Source organism: Labeo rohita, chromosome 2, assembly GCF_022985175.1.
Source record: "Labeo rohita strain BAU-BD-2019 chromosome 2, IGBB_LRoh.1.0, whole genome shotgun sequence".
Classification (NCBI taxonomy): domain Eukaryota; kingdom Metazoa; phylum Chordata; class Actinopteri; order Cypriniformes; family Cyprinidae; genus Labeo; species Labeo rohita.
The window spans coordinates 15,909,034-15,933,173 of NC_066870.1; the positions used below are offsets into that span (position 1 = coordinate 15,909,034).

At 37.5% G+C, this 24,140-nt stretch overlaps 1 protein-coding gene across 2 annotated transcripts in view; it reads right to left on the reverse strand.

Annotated features, from left to right (window-relative positions):
- Positions 1 to 955: 955 nt before the first annotated feature.
- fbxl7 (F-box and leucine-rich repeat protein 7) overlaps positions 956 to 24,140 on the reverse strand; it is a 45,918-nt gene continuing 22,733 nt past the window's right edge. For both annotated transcript variants that reach the window (XM_051124374.1, XM_051124365.1), the window contains 2 exons: positions 10,149 to 10,754; positions 956 to 2,260 (listed from right to left, as the gene is read on the reverse strand). In XM_051124374.1, coding sequence (XP_050980331.1) covers positions 1,524 to 2,260; positions 10,149 to 10,754 — 1,343 coding nt within the window. In that variant the 3' untranslated portion in view covers positions 956 to 1,523. The remainder of the gene's footprint in view (positions 2,261 to 10,148; positions 10,755 to 24,140) is intronic.

The window sequence follows — 24,140 nt, forward strand, 5'->3', positions numbered from 1 at the left end:
CTGCCTCGCCAGCTAGCTGTGTTCTGTGGCAACTGACCAAGGTGGGTGTCGGTTAGCGACTAAATGATAGCAAAAACAGATTAACCTAAAGTAACTTGTCAAAACACCTTTGTTTGAAATGTTTCTTTATAAATGATACATACTGCCTGAAAATAAAAATCACACAGTGCTTACCTTAAAGGGATAGTCCACTCAAAAATAAAAATTTATTCAGTCATTAATTACTCTCTCCTGTCGTTTCAAACACGTAAGACCTTCGTTCACCTTTGAAAACAAATTAACATATTTTTGATGAAATCCAAGTGCTTTTTGACCCTGCATAGACAGCAACACAACTAACACGTTCAAGGGCAAGAAAGGTAGTAAAGACATTGTTAAAATAGTCTATGTGACAGTGGTTCAACTGTAATTTTATGAAGCTACGAGAATACTTTTTATGCACAAAGAAAACAAACATAATAACTTTACTCAACAATTGTTTCTCTTTACTTTCAGGCTTTCCATGATGCATGCATATCTTAAATTGTGTTCCAAAAATGAACGAAGGTCTTACGGGTTTGGAACGACATGAAGGTGAGTAATTAATGACAGAATTTTCATTTTTGAGTGAACTATCCCTTTAAGGGAGGCCTGTTCCCGATTTTAGACAGCTTATCTTATTTCCCAACTAAAATCGTCTGCAGCCCACATTTTATATTAATATAACATGACAAAATAACAATTTATAAAAAGAAATTGTGCTATTTTATTTTAACTAATATATCTTGTTTACAGGAGAAATAAATAAACACTAATGAAAATCATCCCGCAGTACTTCCCTGGTCCTTTAGGGGGCAGCCCATATTTTGACAACCACTGTAATAGCATATAGCATATGTTTTTTTGTTGTTGTTTTTCCAATTCAAAGACCCGGCTAATGCAGGTTAGCTAGATAAAAGCAGACATTATGATTCAGTTTAATATGGCTTAGACCTCTTTATTCCACTGTGGCCTTCCATTCGTTAAACACCTGAAAAAGCCTTATTGACCATTACAAAGGTGAACGTCACAGCAAAAAATGGCACTGTTTGGTAATATTCCTGGGCAATGAAACCAGGATAGAAACCAAGCTATTAAAAGGCTTACATGATGAAACAAAGCAAAACATTCATAACAGAGATATCAAATGTAAACAACAAAAAACTGAACCGTGGACCGCCTTAGTTCTGCAAAATATGTCTAGTTTCATTACTGGTTAACTTCACATCATGTAATCCTCTACGCGTCAACAAATTGCATTCATGATGAAATTTACATGCTACACGTAATACAATCTGACATAGACAAGATGAGTAATCAAAAAAATATATAAGTGAATAAAAATATAAATAAATGGATTAAAAAAAAAGTTAAGATTTCTCCCAACCATGCAAATTAAATACAGAGGTGCAGCAGTGCGAATCTCCGCTGTGTTGTTTAGCAGAGACGTCACCGGCCCGGGTCAAAAGAGATTATTTTCTCAAATCCGTCCATGTGTGCAGCTCTCAGAAAAAGGCTGGATTGGTGTGTTCGATGACGCAGCGTTTACAGTGGCGTTTGACAAAGCGCAGCGCCTCCAGTGGCACGTCACAGTCCTGTACATTCAGCAGCTGAAGGTCGAAGCAGTTCGCCGCCACCACCTGCAGCCCGCGGCCCGTAATGCTCTCGCACGACTTCAGACTCAGTCTCTTCAGGTTGAACGAGTTTAGTGCAAGCTGCTCCAGGCCGGCGTCCGACACCAGCGGGCACTTCCCAATGTCCAGGGACTTGAGCTTGAGGCAGTTCTTGGCGAGGTGCTCGATGCCGTGGTCCGTCAGTCCCTCGCAGCCACGGGCGTTCAGGTAACGCAGTCTGTTGCAGTATTTCGCTATGTAGCGTATACCTACGTCTGTGATGCGGCCACAGTGCGCTATGCTAAGGTAGCGCAGGCGGCCCTCTAGTTTGGCAATCTCCCGCAGGCCAAAGTCACTGATGAAGCGGCAGTCGCTGACGCTGAGCTCCCGCACGGATGGGCAGTAGATGACTAAGAAGCGCAGGCCTTCATCGGTCAGGCGCACGCAGCGCCGTAGGTAGAGGTGGGTGAGCTGAGTGCAGTGGGCAGCAATGGTGTGCAGCCCTTCGTCTTCCAAAGCAAAACAGTCAGTCATGTCGAGAAAGCGGATGGAGATCTGCTGCCCGTGAAGAGGGGAGAGTTTCACGGACACGTCCCGTGTCAGGCTGATGCAGGTCACCTTGGAGCACCCTGCGGAGACAGAATTATAGAAGTGTATCAAAGGTGACATATCATGAAAATCTGACTTTTTACATAATTAAGTGCTATTATTGGATCCCTGGTGCATCTACCGACTCAGAAAATCTGACAAAGGACAACACAGTAACTTTGTTTTGGTAAGGCTTTCTCTGCAAGCATGTGAAAAAACAAGGCGCTCAAATTTTGCGCCCCACAGGTACGTAGGAAGAGGATATTATTATAACATTACCACCCCTTAATCTGCACGTTTTCACCTATGGTGCCGTCATTTTGTTTTTGCAAGTGACAATAAGACATGAAGGAGAACTTTAGCACTCACATGCTGTGTGACAGCCGCTTTCTATATACGTGTTTTGTATGTGTGCACTCAGAAAACCATATATCTATAAATATGGCTTTAAAACATGATTTCAGCATGACAAACATGATAATCAAAACCAAACGTGCTGTCAACGCACATTCCTATTCCAGAAAAGGGAGTGGGGAGCAGCAGCTAATTTGCATTTAAAGAGACATGCACGAAAACAGTGTGTTTCTGCTTCCACTCAAAATAGGAATTTTTTTTAATTATATAATGAATCTGCGGGGGAAACTTCACAGACACATTCTGGGGACACCTGACACTTATATAACATCTTGTAAAAAGGAGCATAATAGGTGGCCTTAAACAGAATAAAACTTTATCTGCACTATTTTAACTGTACACACGATATATAAAATTCAGAACCTGATTTGAAAAATTGACCAAAGCTTTCTGTATAAAGATGAAGTGTGTAGTTTCTGTGCTTCTAGCATCACCAAATGAAATAGCACAAATAATGTTAAATACTAATTCTAAATATTAAAATTCACTTTTAGATGGTGTTTGCATATGTGTCCTAGCAGTGTGTGGACACAAGCACCCTACAATGATAAAAATCCATTCACTCTTTTTTTTAAATCACTGAAAAACCTAAAGGCACCACATCATGCACACAGCACGTGCTGTTCTGAAAACGAGGTGTGTTCAGGCGCACTGTTGGCATGTTGCTATTTTGAGGCAATGCACATACACTCTGCTTATTACACACATGGGGATAACGCAGCAGCACACAAACATGCTAAATAATGAAAATGAAAGCATTACAATGTAAAAGATGTTACAATGGATAGTCGATCGATTTCTTATGCAAGCTGTTTTTTTGGTTTCACTTTCGCTTTCGAAAAATGATCACGTTCAGCAAGGAGGGGAAAGGATGGAAAGGGGGTGCACAGTAACTCATCCGAGGGGGCTCGGGCTGTGAATGCCTCCCCTTGGGGCCGACCCTGCTCTCTGGAGAAGCGTTCAGTCTTTGTTCTAACGAATTCCGCCGCGTAAATAGCGAATCCGCCAAGGCGCGAGCGCAACTGGCTCTTAAAGGGAATGGGAGATGAGACTCTGAGTGGTTTAATGCACATTATGCCCAAAACACACCCATAACTCATTAAGAGAATAGGGACAACCCTTTTAGACCATGCGTCAGGTGCGCAACTGTTTTTTCCTTCCTTAAAATAGCAAAAGTGGATTCTGACACTTTAATTTGCGCTTTTGGACATTTTAAATTTCCTTTTAAATATACGCTTAGATCATTAAAATAGGGCCCAAAGTCTCAATAATCAATGCATTTAGATTTTCTGAGCAGTATGATGTCATATTGCTCAAGCCCCGCCCATGACCGTTGACAGACTTTCCCGTATTGGCATATTTTTGCATTTTCTCTGCACACGAGCAGCTGTAGCGACAACGTCTCATACTGTGTTTTGTAGTTAACATGTTTAACAAAGTGAACATATAGTTTTCATTTTCTCCCAACATCAGAACCACTGAGGACGCAGTGAAATAGTTATGTTTTTGATGGTAATGCGTCGCCGAATACACCTAAATTTGTTTATGCCTGTGCAAATCATTTTACTCCAGACTGCTTTCTGAATGAGGGACAATTCAAGGCTGGTTTTGCTAAAAAGTTCAAACTTGAAGATGGATCAGTACCCACTGTTCGTGATCCAGCTGCATTTTTTTATGACTATTTGTAAATCATCTTCCTCGGAAGAGAGGAGGAAGGGTGAGCAGTGCTTATTATTATTTAAAGAGACATGCACCGCACTGTGAACAGAGCTATTTTTGACAAGGTAAAAAGTAGGGTGACCATACGTCCTCTTTTTTTTTTGGACACGTCCCGGACAAGATTTTTATATTGCTTAAAATACTCAGGTTTTGGTTTGGTTTTTCTGTTTTTATACCTGCTGAAGGTAATGATCGAAAGTAATTTGACTAATAACAGGCAGGCATTGATAGCGATTCAAAATAATAGGGAATTGTCTGCTCTCTATATCTCGTACGGTTCTTTTTGCAGTGCTGCTTCAAGTCAAACACACTTAACGTGTACACGTATTTGCATCGCTTTGACTGTTCTCTGTAGATCCCATTGCAATCAATTGGTCGATCATGTACAAAGCTGCATGTTATTGGTCAAACTACTTTTTGATCATTACCTTCAGCAAGTATGAAAATAAGAAAACAGCCAAAACCTGGATATTTTTGGCAATATAGAAATCCTGGCCAGGACATGTCCAGGAAAAAAAGGACGTATGGTCACCCTATAAAAAGGGTGTTGTTTTACACAACCATTTAGGAATTTTACCCAAAGTATGTTACATTTCATGAAGATCCTAAAGAATCATACCAACTTGTGGAAAATGGGCATCTGATATCCCCTTTAATATTAAAAAGCTGTCACACATCGGTGTTTTTAAAGATGTAGCCCCTCTCATAATGTTTTTATTTTCTTTTTAATATTAAAAGTTACCTGGATATGGAAGTATGCTCTCATAAGGACATAATATACATACTACAGTAGTCAACATTTGAAGTGGATCAAAACCATCAAAGTTGTCCTAAAACCAAAACAATACCTGTTCTTGTCTTAGGACAACTTTGGTTAACTTTTTTGATCCATTTCAAATGTTGACTGCTGTATATAAAATATATTAGTAAACACACTAATACATTTTTGTATCTTTTACCCTTTCTTATTTGAGAACCAGATGTGCTCTTGAATAATATTTTTTCTTCAAAAGATTTTTTTTAACATATAATTGTCTTTGCATATTAAGCTGGCATGTGAGAGTATTTTACACAAAAATTACACATTTCAGCTTTAAACAATGTCTTTGAAGATAAATTATAGGGGCTGTTTAGATCATTGTGAAAAAGAAAAATCCCAAAACACTTCTTCAGAACCATATGTATATGATGATTTTTTTATTCCCAAAAGACTGAAGACTTTTCATGTTGTCAGATGCACATGAAAAGAAATACCAAATGTTTGCTTTTAGATCTGTTTTTACAGAAATCACAGAAGAAAGCCCTGATGTGAAACACGCCATCTGAGAAATGTATCTACTCTGCTGTCTGCTCTTCACCTCTGTCATCTGATTTAACTTATGAAACACCATCGTCAGACAAACAAAAGACTTCACAGTAGAACTAAAGCTGGAGGTTATTGCAGAATATCTGAGGAACATGAAAATGGCAGCAGAGGGTTTGATCTAAACCTTGGAGAGACATCTGAAATGACTTAGATCAGGAGGAGTGGGGGATGGGATCTCCCCACGTCTCCTTTAGGAGCACGTTGAGAATGCAGCGCTCCAGTCTGACGGCAGAGGGACCCCAGCCGGACCCCCGTACTCACACAGGAAAAACAACATGCTTGAACAGGAAGTGCAGCGCAGGAAGTTAGAAATAAAACACCAGGGAAGGAACTTGAGGACATGAGGACTCATTCACGAAACCCTAAACTGTAGTATGAATAAAAGGTTGAATACATGAACAGAGATAGCTACAGAGATACAAGTGGACAAATATTAATATAAAAGCTATTTTATATAAAGAGTTTATATGCACTTTAAATAGTCTACCTTTATAGCAATTTATTTGTTACAAAACAGTTGATCGTTGATTCTCTAAATTAGGGTAGCAGATTTTCCCTAAGCACCTTAAAGTCAGAGGTCCTGGTTCTGCTTGGGCTTATGTTTCTTTTGGGAAGTACAGAGAGCATAGACAGAATGCCAGAGCTATTAATACCTTTTCCAGCTTTTCCAAGAGGAAGTCCTGGACATTTCAGAATAATCTCTGTGAGAAAAAAAAAGACTCGACTGTCTTCTGTGCTGGACAACAAAGCAGGTGAAGCACAGGCTGTTTGGCTCTGAGTCAGGAAGTCATTCATACAGCTGAAAAAAATCCTTCTGTGTTTTCAGAGAGTTTGTAGACCAACACAGCTACATTACTGACGTGTTTTGTTGAGAATGTTAAATTCAATATAACTATGCTGTAACAGACTCAAATACTTCATCATTTATGCTTTTTATCCCAAATGTGAAACATTGGTTCTCAACTGGGCCACAGGTATGATCTGGTAGCGAACTGCAGGGGAAAATCTGAAATGAAGGCAAACTATAGCTTATAATTGTTGAAAACATAAACAAAACTACTTCTGAAAAAATTATTGGAGTATGTTTTATAAGAAAATACTATTTTAGTCTTTCTACTTAAAATTTCCACGTAAATTCAATGTGTTGCTGTTCTTTATTAACTGTTAATTTCACTAGGTATTTCTGAGTGATTGTTTAGTGGTCACAATGTAAAAAGAAACAACCCAGTCTAGATTAAATTTGGGTTCACTTGCAGTGACATAGTCTGTGCCAACCACAATTTGATATGTGCGGTGAATTTTTGGCTGTCAAGAGCATAAGCCCACTGAAATTCGATAGACTTTCAGAAACCAAAATTGGCCAATTTTTCTTATTCAGACTAGATCATGAATAACTTAATAATTATAAAATAACAGTATGCAAATAATTTTGCATACTGTTGGGCCTATGCAGTTCATGTAATACTGTATCATGTAGACACCACATTTATGCACAATAAACAGTTTTGGTGCTGTGTTGGAACGCCACTTGATGTTTGACATAAAATCTGAGTTCTACAGCAAAACCAGTTGAAACAACTAAAGATTAAAATGTGTACAGAAACACTTACATTATAAATGAATAAAACATTTTGAGTAAATAAAGTCAGTTAAAACATATTATCAACACAGCCTTAAATTCAAATTTACTGTTGTGACTTTCCAAAACCAAGACTGTCCAAACCAAGCCATTTAATAATCACACTGTCTCCTATTGAGAAATCTCACTGGTTCAAAATCCTGCTATAACTGTACATTAAACATTAACCTTGAAATGCATACCTCAAGACTTTAGCGACTTTACCCCCTCCCTCGTTCATTTTTTTAAAGTTAGACATCAACTTTCTTAGTATTCCTCAATCTATTCATTATAAACATTATAACAAAAATAAAAGAATAAAATTTAAAAGAAGTCTGTTTTCTGATAAATTTTTTTTTATAAAAAGTGTATAGGGTTGCTAGAGACCCGAGGTGTGTAATAGTGTGGGTGTGTTTTTCTGCACAAAAATATTCAAATTAGTGCTGTCAAATGATTAATCGCGATTAATCGCATCCAAAATAAAAGTTTTTGTTATACATAATATATATATATATATATATATATATATACACTTTGTATATTTATTATGTATATATAAATATACACACATGTATGTATATATTTAAGAATAATATATTATACATTATAAATTATAAAATTATAAAATAAAAATATATTATATATAATATCAATTATATGAATATACATATATACATGAAAATACATGGAAATATTTTGAAAATATATACTGCATGTGTGTATATTTATATATACATAATATAAATAATATAAATATACACAGCATTCACACAAATATTATGTAAACAAAATTAATTGCGATTAATCATTTGACCGCACTAATTCAAATATCTGATGACTCAATACATGCAATTCACCTTTATTCCTCGAGGTGGTACTGTTTAATAGACAATAATGATGTGTGTTTCACTCATAATTACCGCAGATATAAAACAAAAAAATATTGTCAGCAATACTGCAGACCAATTACTGTATGCATTACGGTATGCCATAAAAATTTAACTTTCATTTGATGGTGGATGTGGTGAATAAGCTGCCAGAGAACAAACTACTGATTTTGAAGTCACTGTAAAGGGTAGTTTTGCGAATATGTCTGAGATTGCAAATATTAGCCAGATGCTGAATGTACTGTGACGTGCGCTCTGACGATGACAGCGATGGTACAATTAACCCTTCTAAGTTTTAAAAAGGTAACAAAATCTGCTTTATTTTATTCTTCTGTAATTGTTCTTAAAATATCAAGAGTTTTTTTTGCTATTGCAAAATTGCAAAATTCACTTTTATATGGTGTTTGCATATAAATGTCTTAGCAGTGTGTGAACACAACCACCCTACAATGTTAAAATCCACTTGTTACTTAATATCCAAAAAACCTAAACAGTCTCATTTATCAAGCCGTTTTGATTTTCTGAGCAGTATGATGTCATATTGCTCCAGCCCCACCCACGACCGCTGACAGACTGTCCCGTATTAGCATATTTCCAGCCTCAGCCAATTGTACTCTGGCCGCCATTTTCTCTGTGCTACAGCAGCTGTACCGACAACAATGTCTCGTAAGCAATGCAGGTATTTTATAGTTGGATGTAAAAGTGAACATAGAGTCTTCATTGTTCTTGATATCTGTAATTTGGCCGATATTTCATTACTCCTTTACATTACATTCAAAAAGCCTATATGTCTATATTAATAATCAAATTTGGTAGGAATGTCCTACATTTCTGTCACAATACCACAGTTACAGTTAAACGTTACAACAGTAAATCCATTGTAAATGTTGGTAATTTGTATATTTAAAAAAAGGATTCTAACTGGATAGTTGTTGCACAGTATCTCCTGTTTTCCATGTCAGTGCTGTTGAGAATTTCAGCACAGTTTCATCTGCCTTCAAACTAGTTTAAATTACCATGACATCTGTGGTTTGTATCAGACAGAGACCTTTGCTCCAAATCTCACAGCGCTGTTTAGTGGTCGTGTGATCGAGATCAGTCAGCGAGTAAACGCATTTATTCTGAGCTCTGAGCACTTCAAACAAGTAGCGCTCTTCCACTTTTGGCGCGTTTAGCAGTTTCATTGCAGCTTCAAAGAGCTCTACACAATTCCAGCCGAAGAATAAAGATCTTATCTAGCAAAACATCTGTCATTTTCTAAGAAAAATACAATTTATTAACTTTTTGACCACAAATGCTTGTCAAGCACGTGACGTAGGCAGAAGTACTGACGCAGTGAACGTGCAAAGTCAAACGCCTTTTCATAAAAAAAATGAAAACAACAATGTCGGACGATTTTGGAGTTGACGGAGAAAATGAGATGAGGTTTTTCACCTTATCCTACCTTTTTGAAATGAAGAACTATACGCGTGATTCCAGAATGTGTGAAGCATCACAGAGCTAGTGCAAGATGAGCATTTGTGGTTAAAAAGTATATAATTTTTTCTTTTTTTTGAGAAAATGACTGATTATTTCGCTATATGAGACCCCTATTCATCATCTGGGATCATGTAGCTTTGAAAACTTGAAACTACAATTTGGACCTTCAACTTCATTGACTCCCATTGAAGTCCACTATATAGAGAAAAATACTGGAATGTTTTCCTCAAAAAACGTAATTTCCCTGTGATTGAAGAAAGAAAGACATGAACATCTTGGATGAAATGGGATGAGTAAATTATAAGGAAATTTTCATTTTTGAACAGACCTTTAAATATCTTCTGACTCTGACTGAAGCTGAGGTATTGAGTTCAGAATAAGCAGCAACTGTTTGGGACAGATAAATACTAATATACAATCAAATGTTATCACCCAAGATGAATTACCTGAAACATCCAGGTGTTCCAGGTTGGGGCAGCGCGACACCACCTCAAACACGGCCTCGTTGGACACGTTGTAACAGCCGGCCACCTCTAAGCGACGGAGCTCTGGGCAGCACTGTGCCACCGTGTACAGTCCTCGATCGGTCAACCTCCGACAGCCGCTGACCACCACCGTCTCCAGGGTGAGACACACATTGGGGGTGTCCTGGCACAGTCTGCGAGTGAGAACCCGAAGCGCGCGGTCCACATGTAGCACATCTCCCGTCAGACGAATAGTCCTCCATAAGCGCGGGTCCCACGCCAAGTTGTACCAGCGGCGGCAAACGCGGGCGCAGCGACACAGCTGGTTAGTGGGCAGGTGTGTGAAGATCTGTAAGAAAGCATGGTCAGGAAGGATGTCGATGGGTGCCCCCTGCTGGTCCCTCGGCTGCCGAAGGCTCCTTTGAGGATGGGTGAGCGAAGTGGGTGGCGTGTGAACCATGGCGATGGTTTCCGTCCCGAACGTGGAGGAAGACGTGGACGAGCCATTAAGGACGCCTGGAGATGAACGAGGCGGCAAAATCAGAGCCGGACTTGGCGTGCTCACTGTTCGCATGCTAAGATCCGAGTCTGGAAAAAGGGGAAACAGACAGGAAAAACAGACAGGAAGGGATGAGAGAAAGACAAGAACACACTATGATATTGCACTTTGAGAACATCATTATGTAACAAAGTCAAATTGTTGAAATAATGTAAACAAACTGAAGTCTTTCCTTTCCAAATCATTTCCCCAGGTAATGCATTGTCTTTCTGCATAAGCGATGCGCTTGGTTCCATCCCGCAATGATGACTGAGGTAAAAAGTGTTTCATAGCTTTCCGAAAAATGACTCTGGCAGTCTTGTTGAGATCTAGGATGTACACACGGCCTGCAAAAACCATATTCACATACTAATCTCCTGTGAATTTCTTCCTGGCCTGATCCATGCCTAATATCACTGAACCCCCACATATAATGTATCGGGCCTTTTTTAGCCTTTCCCGAACTATCAGGGCAGTAATGACTGGATGAGGATCAAGGGTTACCAAGCTTTTATTATTCCATTTGATTAAACTGCGAGCTGCTTAACCGCAACGTGTATTGTTCAGCAGAACTCAAGCCATAAGTCTGTTATTGCCATTAATTTATGGGCATGATGACCCCATTGTTCCCTTTGACAGATGTTTTAGTCTCCTACAGTTTCACAGTGCGCTGTGTTGAGTAATGGGAAACAGCAGTGTGTGATCATATCCCACATATGAGGGATATGCTTCCACTGACGAGAATATGAGAGCCAGCAAGCTGGCACACTGATGGATCAGTCTTCAAAATCTGCCTCTATGAAGATCACATCTCTGTAACATCACGACATGTTCAAGCCCATTGATTTCTTAACATTTAATTAAGAACATTCTTAAAGGGGACATCAGATGCAATATTAATTTATGTGGTGTTTGTATATAAATGTATTTTAAAACCACCCTACAATGATAAAAGTTCTTGTAACCCCCAAAAAACTAAACAGTTTCAATTATCAAGCCATTTTGATTTTCAGGCCCTGCCCACGACCGCTGACAGACTGTCCCGAATTAGCATTTTTTTTATCCTTCCGCCCCTGGTAGTTAAATGTAAAAGTAAACACAAGAGTCCTAATTTTCTCCCAACATCAGAACCACTGAGGATGCAGTGGATTAGTTTTGTTTTTGATGGTAACTCGCCACCAAATACACAAAAAAAATGGAAAAGAGGGGTGGAGTGAGCAGTAGCTCATTATCATTTAAAGAGCCATGCACTGAAACGTCTCACTGTGAACAGAGCTGTTTTTGACAAGGTAAAAAGGTGTTGTTTTACACGACCATTGAGGAATTTTAACCAAAGTTTGTCTCTAAAGAATCATACCAACTTGTGGGCATCCAATGTCCCCTTTAAAGCAATGTTAATTTTGACAGCAAATTTTGATTTAGTCTTAGTCATAGACTAAAATACCATTTAGTTTTAGTCATATTTTAGTCATCTGTCAAGTTTTAGTTTTATTTGACTAAAAATCATAAGATTTTAGCTACTGTAGATTTAGTTGCCTAAAATCTAATGGGTTTAGTTACAATGTAATGCATTTATTAAGCATTTCTCTAAAATTTTCTAAACTCATTTCATAGGTTTGATTTTAAGTTTTTATAATGATAGACGCAGATTTAACTGCTGTGAGACGCACCATGCCTTTATATTAAAATGAAATGAAACCACTTTTCATAAAGAAACAAGAACATGGTCTTCTTTTCAAAGAAATGCCAATGGGTAGACTAATTATGCTTTCTTTATAACAACCTGTTTACCACATTCTTCATTCTTTCAAGCAGACATATTTATTTCTATAAATAAATTTAGATTAATCATTATTAGGGCTACTAAAGTGATTCAGTCAAGAGCAGTGAGTGATTTTCTGTCTTTCTTTTGTTGCTTGATTAACATCAATGCCACAGATAATAGCAACTAAATTAGGCTGCTGTCCCTTTAAAACCGAATGCACAGATGCAATGTATTGATATTTTCACAAATTTTTACATTCACCTAAGACGTAACTGAATTATACTCATAATTTTGCGTGTATTTCTCTGTTCATACGACGCGAAAGAGTACTTGTATACTGTGAACGGAAATCCGTACAAACCGGATCGAATTGAGATCCCTTGTGTCGTCAAATTTATCCATATGTCTGCTCTTCTCTTACTCCCAGATATTGACATTTTTTAACTTTTATGAGACGTGTACCAAATGTATGCTAGCGTACGTACTACCAGATATATCAGTAATAGGCTATGACACAGTTCAAATGCATCTAACCTCCTAACCATGCAGCAGATTTGTTCTGAATGAATCTCTTCTCAAATCATCTCTACCTAACATGTTCATCTTGTTTGTATTCGTTGATGAAAATGTCAAGAGATTTCTGTCATATTTGTTGTCATTCAAAACGAGTTTTATTTTGTTTTCGTCTGTGAAAAAAATGTGGATGAAGATTATGACGCAAATTATTCGTCAACAAAATTAACACTGCTTTAAAGACAAGATCACTTTAAAAGAATGTGCTATTAATGTTACTGGAATAATGTTTGTTCAGAATTTTGAGAAAACCTTCCTGGGAACCAGCTAATCTCACAGTCAGTTCTAAGCTGTGTGTGTCTGAATCATTACAAAGATGCAACTCATTACAATCATTCCTTCAGGCTATATTTTGTGCTGCATGTTTCTATGTTTCTCATTTCCTAAAAAGAACTGCTCTTTAAAGGAATTCGTTCTAGAATTGCACTATACTGACAGTGTTGAATGTTTGAGATTCATTTAAAAGAACCAGCTCATATTTGTCATTGATTTGGCAAGGAGACTACACTGTAAAAAATAAAAAACACAATTTGTTGATTCAGCTTAAAACAATTTGTTACCCTGCTGCTTTAAAATTTTAAGTCAACTAAAATAAGTTTATTCAACTTAAAATGTTAAGTTGTACTAAGTAACAACTTATATATTTGTGTTTGCTAAACTTAACAGATGGGTAAGTAACCCAGCTGCCTTAAAATGTTATGTTGATTCAGCTCAAATATCTAAGTTGTCACTTAGTATAATTTAACATTAAAAGTTGAATAAACTTTTTTTGAGTTGACTGAACTTAAAAGTTGAAGGCAGCCAGGTTACAAATTATTTTAAGTTAATTCAACAAATTGTTTTTTACAGTGTACAATGGCCATGCTCTCTATTTCACTATTTCATGCTGTAGATTCAGTAACAGCGTTTTAGTATTTCAGTACATATCAGTATTATCAGTGTAAGAATACATTTCATTTAAAGGGACAATTCACCCAAAAATTACTTTAAGTAATTCTCACCCTCATGTCGTTCCAAACCCGTAAGTCCTTTGTTCGTCTTAGAACACAAATTAAGATATTTTTGATGAAATCCGAGAGCTTTCTGACCTTGCATAAATTTTTATTCCAAGTAATTTGTTTTCCGAAGATGAACGAAGGTCTTACGGGCTTGGAATGACATGAGGGTGAGTAATTAATGACAGAATTTTCATTTTTGGGTAAACTATCCCAAAAAATCTTGGTTATTTTCTATCTTTAATAAAAAAGTATATACAAAATCCTACAAGGAAAAAAAACAGAAAGGACAAAACCCCCACACAAATAAAAGTGCCAGAAGGGAATATAGAGAGTGAGACACTTAGCCTTGATTGAATCGCTACAGCCACCACATTCACAAACTTAGTCCTGTGAGCAGCCAAAGTCCCATAATGTTATGGGGAGCCACTACAGTTGGCAGAAGAAGCAGAAGCCAATTACGTTTTAATGTCACCACTAGAGACGGAGAATTGGAAGTGGCCTTGCAGGCTGGCACTGAGCCCTGACTCACACGTTAGATCACTGCCCTCACTACCAGCTCAGTTACACTGCCATGAGCAGACTCTGTTTCTTTGCATAGCAAATACACAACATCAGCTCCTAATTGAACAAACAGTAAGAGGAGCTTATGCTGGTCATTTTCAAAACACCAACAGCAACCCTGCTAGAAAATCCATCTTAAACCAGTAGCTGATTTAACATTTTGGTTTAAAGGAGTAGTTCACTTCCAGAACGAAAATTTACAGATAATGTACTCACCCCTTGTCATCCAAGATGTTCATGTCTTTCTTTCTTCAGTCATAAAGAAATTATGTTTTCTGAGGAAAACATTTCAGGAATTATCTCCATATAGTGGACTTCAATGGTGTCTGTGAGTTTGAACTTCCAAAATACAGTTTTAATGCAGCTTTAAAAGGCTCTAAACGATCCTAGCCGAGGAAGAAGGGTCTTATCTAGCGAAACAATCAACCTTTTTCTAAAAAGAAAAAAAATACAAATGTATATACTTTTTAACCTCAAATGCTTGTCTTGTACAGTGTTAGGGGTAACGCATTACAAGTAACGCAAGTTACGTAATATTATTACTTTTTCCAATCGATGATCCAATTCAACCATACTAATAAGCAAAAATTACTCAAGATAATCTAACATTTGTTTTCCTTTTTTATTGCTGAACAGTTGACTTTTTTCTTCTGCGGTCTACTGTACAGACTTGAATTTTCTTTTCTCAAAGCCTGAGGCTTTTGGTGTGAAAAGGCTTTTACATTTGACAAAAATATAACTTTTTATATTAAAAACAAACAAGCAGGCCCTGCCCAGATTTAAAAAGTAACGCAAAATAAAGTAACACATTACTTTCCATAACGTAATTAGTTACTTTTTTAAGGAGTGACTAAATATTGTAATGTATTACTTTTAAAAGTAACTTTCCCCAACACTGGTCTTGTCTAGTTCTGCCACGCGCATGTGTAATCCGGGACAATACAGTTTAACGGGTCAATACAATGTAAGTTGGAGGAGAAAATGAGATGGGAGTTTTTCAGCATACCCTAACTGTATTGACCCGGATTACACAGAGTACGCATTCATATGGCAGAGATAGACAGGATGAGCATTTGAGGTTAAAGAGTATATACATTTGTTTTTTTTTAGAAAATGACAGATCGTTTCACTAGATAAGACTCTTATTCCTCAGCTGGAATCGTTTAGAGGCTTTTGAAACTGAGTTTGGAAGTTCAAACTCATGGGCACCATAGTAGTAGTCTAGTATATGGAGAAACATCCTGAAATGTTTTCCTCAAAAAACATAATTTTGTTACAAAAAAAAAAAAAGACATGAACATTAAATTTTTGTTCTGGAAATGAACTACTCCTTTAATTTATAGTCATTAGCTGGTCCAAGCTGGTTGATCAGCCAACTTGCTTCAATTTTGTATTTTTTAAAATACTAAAATTACTTTCAGACTTTTTCCCTTTTGCTTTATTGATAACAGCACTCAAGCTGCTTGTACTCCACTTTTTAACTCTACGTCTCTAGTGTTTTGAGAAAATCCAATGAGCATCAAGAACAACTGACCATCTGTCCATTCACATGATCAGTGTCACTATGTTGCTTGCCATAAATGTGTGAAAGAACACTACAGTGGATGTCTGAAAATTGTTTGTAGACATGTCTTGCTCAATTTATCTTGTTAAATGGTAGTAGTGTAAAGTTGTGTATTGTCAGAGCTCAACAGGAGGCTTAAAGAAAATTTCCTGAGCTAACAGTTTATACACTCAAATACATAGATTTTTCTTTTCGACAGACTGAATAAACATTAAAGCAGCAACTGTAATCAGGGTGCCAGTGTCTGTTTCACACATTCATAATAATGCATTACTCAAGCACACAATGGGATTTCAGCAGCTTAAAGCTCCGCGGACTGAGGGCTGGAGAGCGGTCGTACTGATACTTAAGTATGTCAGGCTGCTAACAACAGGATTAAAAATCCACTAATCCTCCATTAGTTTTAAATCAATGGTTCATCTGTGGCTCCTCACCAAAAACATATGGAGAAACCTACTTTTGGTGCTACATTTTAAGGCATTTTCTTGAATATATATCGTTTAGCCTTAAAGTTTCTAGAGAAAAATTGGATTCTCTCCCTTTTAGCCTCCAGGTTTTATTTGCTCCAGTTATTTTCTTTTAAATCCCCCAAAACTTCTGGTTTAAAGGAGTAACTTTGCCAAATTTAACCCAAAACCACATATAATGCCACAGGAGCCATAATTACCTCAAGCCACGAATTGTATCTCATTATTGCATTTATTTTAAGACTGTTCCATGCCTGTTCTGGTTGCAATCTAATGAAAATGAGGTGAAAACATGAAACTTGAAGCTGAACTAAAACATTATTAATGTCAATGTACAACGGTTTTCCCTACAAATCACTAGAAGTCGAACATTGAAAAATGTGAAATGCCCCTGTTTAAATTGTTCAGGGGTTGCCTGGTTTGTCTTTTTAGCAGAGAGGTGAAGTTCATCAATGGACTATAATAGACTGTGGATTGGTATTCCAGGCAGGTGTAAAGAGGGTCTCAGACATAAAACATCTCAAGAGACGAGATGGCAGCTAGCCTTTTAATCCACTGACAAATGTCTGCTCTGACAAAAGAGGAGACTAAAATAAAAGCCTCCAATGTTTCAAAGCAAAAGAACCTGTTTAAATAGGCCTGTTTTAAATCAGGTTTACAACCCAAGAAACAGTTTACCTTCCCAGCATTTCTTCCTCTTGATTCTAAAATACCAGGTAGTTGGGATAAGTGTTAAGCCTTTATTTATGAAATGGCACATGAAGTTGCTTAGCTTGATCATTTTGATATTTAATTTCAATTATTAAATGAAATACACCAGTCACAAGATGTTCAAAGAGATAACTCACCCAAAAATGAAATATTTTTATCATTTATTCACCACTATGTCGTTCTAAACTGTTGTCATCCATACAATGAAAGTGAGTGGGGTCCAAAACTACATTGGACCCCACTAACTGTCATTGAATGGCAAAAATAATGACCTTTTATAAAATAATGAAATTTCTTCTCTTCCATGTCAGTCGAATGTTCGATGGACGTTTGCGTAGCTGTCTATACAAGGTCAGAAAGCTCTCGGATTTCATCAAAAATATCTTAATTTGTGTTCTGAAGATGAACGAAGGTCTTACCGGTTTGGAACGACATGAGGGTGAGTAATTAATGACAGAATTTTCACTTTTGGTTGAACTATCCCTTTAAGCCCTCCTGTCTCTATTTTATTTATGGGCCTAATAATCATTAGGAATTCAAGTTTCAGTTGCAACATTCAAATAACGCAAACTATTTCCAAACATTAACCAAACACAGCATTTTTGTGACCCACTCAACAAAACCCTGCCAAAGCTCTACCACAAAGCATGCAATTGATTTACCCAAACGATTGAGAGCAAATGTTCAACATCAAGGCTGAGCTGTCTAGTCTTCCCATCACCTGGCATCGAGTCGTAGGTAAGGATCTTTAAATACACAGGCCAAAAAATGACAGACGAGAATGTGAGGAATGCCATTTCACCCTGTAGCTCACTTAAGCAAAGCCTGCTGTGAACTCTCAGACTCGTCACTCCTCCAGCTGTTCAGCATCCCGTCACTCACTGACCTCTGAACAATGTCAAGAGGGAATGTTTTCTTGCACACCTCTATAATCCGAGACGACGCTGCTCATGCGGCCCGTACAAGCATTATTAATTGCACAGCTGTCAGCTCTGGGATTGATTAGTCGTTCCTCTTTCAAAAGCTTCCTGCTGTTGAACTTTAAGACCTTTATTCATACATACTTCATCGTCTGCTTCTGAATAATCAAATTTGATCTCGAGGATATGCTATGTTCTCACAGAACTAACACCGAATGGAAAAACGGCCAGAAATGCAAGCGGTTGGAGGGAATCACGCTTACAAATTTGACAACAAAAGTCGTGTTTCATCTCAGGAGTGTTCCAGGGGTAATTGCTCGCAAATATGCCTAATGCAGATTGGTGCTTATCTTAAGACAGAACCCTTTAACCACAATCTCGGTCGAAATCTTTTACCTTTTGAAGGATGAAAATGAGATGTTTGGAGTTAGGGCCAGCTTCTATGTTTTGAGCAGACTCCAAAGGGTCTGGAGTGAGGGTGAACAGGAGGTCAGACCCACTCACTCATGTTGTTTACTCATGCACAGATGACTGCACAGCTCCACACAGACCACTATCAAGGGAATCACCTCTAGCCAAAACGAAAAATTCGGCTCCGGCAGTTGCGTTAAACACGCAGGGCAGATTTCAAAATTCCAAATGCCACATCAATCAAAGTTGCAAATATGTTGTTATATAATCCATCACATCTACATAACATTGAAAAACTTTCAAGCCCTCAAGCTGTTTTCTTTCTCCCCCCTTCTTCCAAAAAAAGGCTGCCTGATCAACAGCAATTCCTTCACCCAGTTCAAAGCATCCTGCGATCTGTCCACTCCAAGTTTTCAATTTTTTTCTCATTGGTGTGAAAAGCCCTACTTCAAGTACATTTGATAGCAATACTGTCACCGCTCCGCTGTAAAGTGTGTGTGTGTGGGTTTTAAATGAAAATCTGGATACAAGATGGATTAAGTGAAATCATGTTTGTTTAATTTATGTACAGTTGTAGGGAGAAGTGTGCTCTGTTCAGAAATGAATTGAGAATGTCTGTAATTTGCCATTTCTAAATTTGAATTGTGGTAGAAAACAGGAATTAAATTAAATTTAAGTAATAGTTCACCCAAAAATGAACATTTTGTCATTAATTACTCACATTCATGTCGTATCAAATCTGTAAGACCTTTTTTCATCTTAGGAACACAACTTAAGATATTTTTCATGAAATCCGAAAGCTTTCTGACCCTGCATAGACAGCAACGCAACTGATACGCTCAAGGCCCACAGAGGTAGTAAGGACATCGTTAAAATAGCCCATACGAATTTTTGGCCCGCCAAATACCTTGGGCCAAAGCGGTTTATCTGAGTTAGGTGATGGTCAGCACCGCTTCTCATTTCCTTTGTTTTCAAGCTACCAGCCGAAACAAGCATTTCAAACAATTTTTAAACTATTTTTATTAACCTTCAGACACCAGCGAGTGTCGAAATAACTTAAATAAATTTTGTTGTGAGGCAATTATTTATTATACACAATGCTGAAGTTGACGTATGCTAACCATTGGAATAATAATCAAAACATGCTTGTGCTTACAATATTTTCAAAGACCGCTGGAAGGACTTAGACAAATAATATATGCTTAAAATTGTGTATTTATTTGTTTTCTTGTTCTGTCTTTGTCTTCTGTTAATATTTGACTTCTGCATCCGCATATGTAATAAATGTAATATTCGTTTAATAACTCATAACTCCAGTTTTCTGTCTGTGAGCTCCATCTGTTGCTTTGGCTGAAAGAATAACAGTAAAGTGAAACAGGGCAGCGCCCAAACATCCTCACATGATATTATTTCATGGAAAATTAATATAATTTCTACATCTTTCTAAAGAAGCTGACGCAACAAAATGGGTTTGTCAATGTTTTTCTATTGTGTTATATGTGTATGCCTTTAGACTTGAATGGACTGAGTTGTTTTGTGCATTTCTGTGCACAAATAAATAAACGGAGCAGCCACGACTGAACAAGTATGTGTTTTCTTATTTTATTTGAAATAATTATACATATTAGTTGTATTTATCATCACTGATGTGCACTTCTGCTCTTGGATTTCATCAAAATATCTTAATTTGTGTTTTGAACGAAGGCCTTACGGGTTTGGAACGACATGAGGTTAAGCAATTAATTACAGAATTTTCATTTTTGGGTATCCCTTTAAATTTAAAGAAAGATTTGGAAAAAGTTTTAAAATGTTATTAGGTCCTATATATAGACCATATATTTTATCATATATGTTAGAATATGTCAATATTTCTGTCATGACAACTCTCGGAGGGATTGGCATGGTAATGTACATGACAATGTTAATGTATTTGGTCTTGGCGGAATAGATCTGCTACCAAGACTTGCTACTGCCAATACATTCACAACATGCTGCTGTGAGCATGTAAGTAATACTGCTGCTGCACATATAACATATATGTGACCCTGGATCACAAAACCAGTCATAAGGGTACATTTTTCAAAATTGAGCTGAATAAATATGCTTTCCATTGATGTATGGTGTATTGATGTATACAGCTATTTGAAAACCTGGAATCTGAGGGTGCAAAAAATCAAAATATTGAGAAAATCACCTTTAAAGTTAACCAAATGAAGTTCTTAACAATGTATATTACTAATCAAAAATTAAGTTTTCATATATTTACTGTAGGTATTTTACAAAATATCTTCAGGGAACATGATCTTTACCTAGTTTCCTAATGATATTTGGCATAAAATAAAAATCAATAATTTTGACCCACACAATGTATTTTTGGCTATTGCTACAAATATACCCCAGCGACTTAAGACTGGTTTTGTGGTCCAGGGTCACATATGAATAACCCCCATATAGCATACATGAATCACCTCATAGCAGATCTATACAGGTGGAGCTGGGGAAGGTGGAGGGTTTCTGAAGCACGCTGCAAACTGCTACAGCAAGCACTAGTCATATATTTGAATGTTGAGCAGTGAGCTCATTGGCACTTATACAGAAGAGAACCAATCAGCTGTGCTATGTGATAATGACATTACATTGAGTTAGACCTATCGGACTGCTCCATCTAGAGTTTGCATGCCAGAACTCTGTATATATACTTATACAATTTTATATTTAAAAAAAAAAATTATTTTAATACCTAAAATTCAGTCACTAAGATGAAAGGGTCAGAATGACTTCTGTAGAATCATGTGACACTGAAGACTGGAGTAATGGCTGCTGAAAATTCAGCTTCGCCACCACAGAAATAAATGCTAAACAGAAAACATAACACAAACAAATGCAGATTTAGTGAGCATAACAGACTCCAAAACATTGAAAAAAATGACAGACCTCAAACTGTTTGTTTGTGTGTGTTTGTGAATTAATCAAACTCAGTAAAATACCTTTTCACCATGTTGGGAAAAAAACATGCCAACTAAACTAAAATTCCAATTTATGATCTGAAAGGGAGCCAATCTTGTTCACTCTCTCTATTGACAGCCTTGAACATGTTACTCTGAAAATGGAGCTCTTTTGTGAGAGAAAACACACATGCTCTAATATAAAAAAGCTTCTGAATCAATGCAGTTCTCATACTCTCATGCTTCAGTTTCATGACCTCAGGTCTTCAATCTCAGCGTCTATTCATTGTTTTAGTTAAAAGCAACAAAATGTGATGTCTTCAGATGTGTCTCTTCCACTTTGACACCAAGCGTGACCTCTGGCAGCAGACAGTAATCTGATCTCCCATCGCAACCCCGGGAACTTGCAACATCGTGGTGTCGGGGGCCAGAGACCGGTACTGCTGGACTTTGATTCAGCCAAACTTGCTTTCTTAAGTGTCAGAACTATTAAGCTCAAACGTCACGCCAAGAAATGAAATAATCGCAAATGTATAAGTACTAGGATACATGACAGCACAGACGGATCTTTCCATCTACAGTCGGCAGCGTTCGAGTCGTTCAGAGGTTGCTGACAGACCTGGCACTCCTTGCGCTTGGCTCATCTGTCAGTCTAACCACAGTTCCTGACAGACGCTGGTCCTGCATATGTCTCAGCTGTGCCCCTTCCAGCTTCTAGAGGGGCATCTTGTTTTGATTAAAATGCCTTCGGAGCTTCTCATGCGAGATTCTGGGGCTCTGCAGCGCTCGTGCGTTTAAGAGCAGCTGTGCTCATGCACTACCAGCGAACACATGGACTAATCACTCACGTTATCCCTCTTTATTCTGACACTAACTTGTGTGTTAATAAGCAATTTATATGTGTCTTGCATTATCCTGCATGTTAAAAACTGGTGGGAGCAGTTCAAACGCTGTTTAAAAGTTTACAATCTAAAGCAGTATCAGGTATCAAAGTGTTAGGTGCAGAAAAACACGTTCGATTCCGGCGTGAGCATATAATTCGCGCTTTGTTTGTTTATTTTATTCCGTGCATATATTCCTAACAGCATACTGAGGAGTCAAACCGCCACATCTCTTTGAAGTTTTCACTCTCTAATTACCATATTAAAAAGAAGTGAAGTAACCGTGTCACCATAAATATTGTTCTAGAAATATTCCTCCTTATGAGTCCAGGATTCATCTTATTTAATCAAAAACATCATAAAGGAAATATTCAAACATCTGGTGTTCAAACCAGGGCTTTGCCACAGTAAAGGAGGCGAAGGAAAGGCATTTCATGTTCCTAACCAGCTTGCCCTGTTCTCATTCGCTCCCCTCCCCAGTTTGGAGAGCCTGGCTGGTGATGCATAAAGCAGAGAGGATCTGGAGAAACAGTCTGAAGCCTGATCACCCTCGTCCTGGCCTGGGCCCCCTTACACAAATTAACCACATGTACACTCTGCCTGCACACAAATTTCTACATTAGCAGATGACGTCCGGAGAAAATTAAATCGAAGAAACTCTACCAAACCAAAGACAATGAAACATTTTTGTCAGTCGTTTTTTGCAAGTCGTTCCATAAGATCACAGAGATGAAGTTTCGACACAAATACATCTTTAAATGGGTCTTCTGGCAGAGGATTAACAGATTAAGTAAAATCTAACAAACTAGTCACACTGGATTGTGACTGGCTGGCCTGCTAAGAAAGCAAATCTCATAGTGGCTGTCAGATGCCAGGCTGGACGCGAACGATCCCTCTGCCTTATACATGAAAAGCAGCCAAAGCATTTGGCCTCAAAGCTCATTATTCACGATTCTTATTAGTGCTTCTCTGATCTAATCTCCGAAACCTAAAATAGCTAATCTGCAGACTGGGCCATGCATTTCATGGCCAAATACAAACATACTGTTAATCCAGAAAAAGACTGGAGTACTTCTACAGAGTTCCTGTCATAGTTCGGATGAAATATTACAGGTTATCTGTCTGGCACCGACAAGAGGTGGGTTTTCTAAAAGCAACTATTGTCGCAAGTTCTGTTGTTACCAATAGATTTCAATGGAACTAACAACCATAGTTAGATAACAATGCTTTTGGGAAACACACCCCAGAAAGTTATTAAGGACATTGTTAAAATAGTCCATGTGTCGTGTAATAAAGTTGTTATTTTATTTTTTATTTTTGCTTCATAACCTTATGGTTGAACCACTGATGTCACATGCAGTGTTGCCAATCTAGCAACTTTGTCGACTTCTTGGACCAACTTTGTTTAGTTTCTGAAACTCTCTGGTACTGTCTTGCGTTTCCTTACAAAAGAGAAGTTTATTCAAGTGTGCTATATGTATACTTCTTTTAAACCAAAAATAGGAAAGTATACTTTTAGTCTACTTTTTATGTACTTCTCAGAAATGGGCTTTATGTGCTTCTTAGAAATACACTTAAAATGACATTGATATTCTTAGAAAAAGTCTAAATATATCTGAGATATACTTGTGCTACTAGAA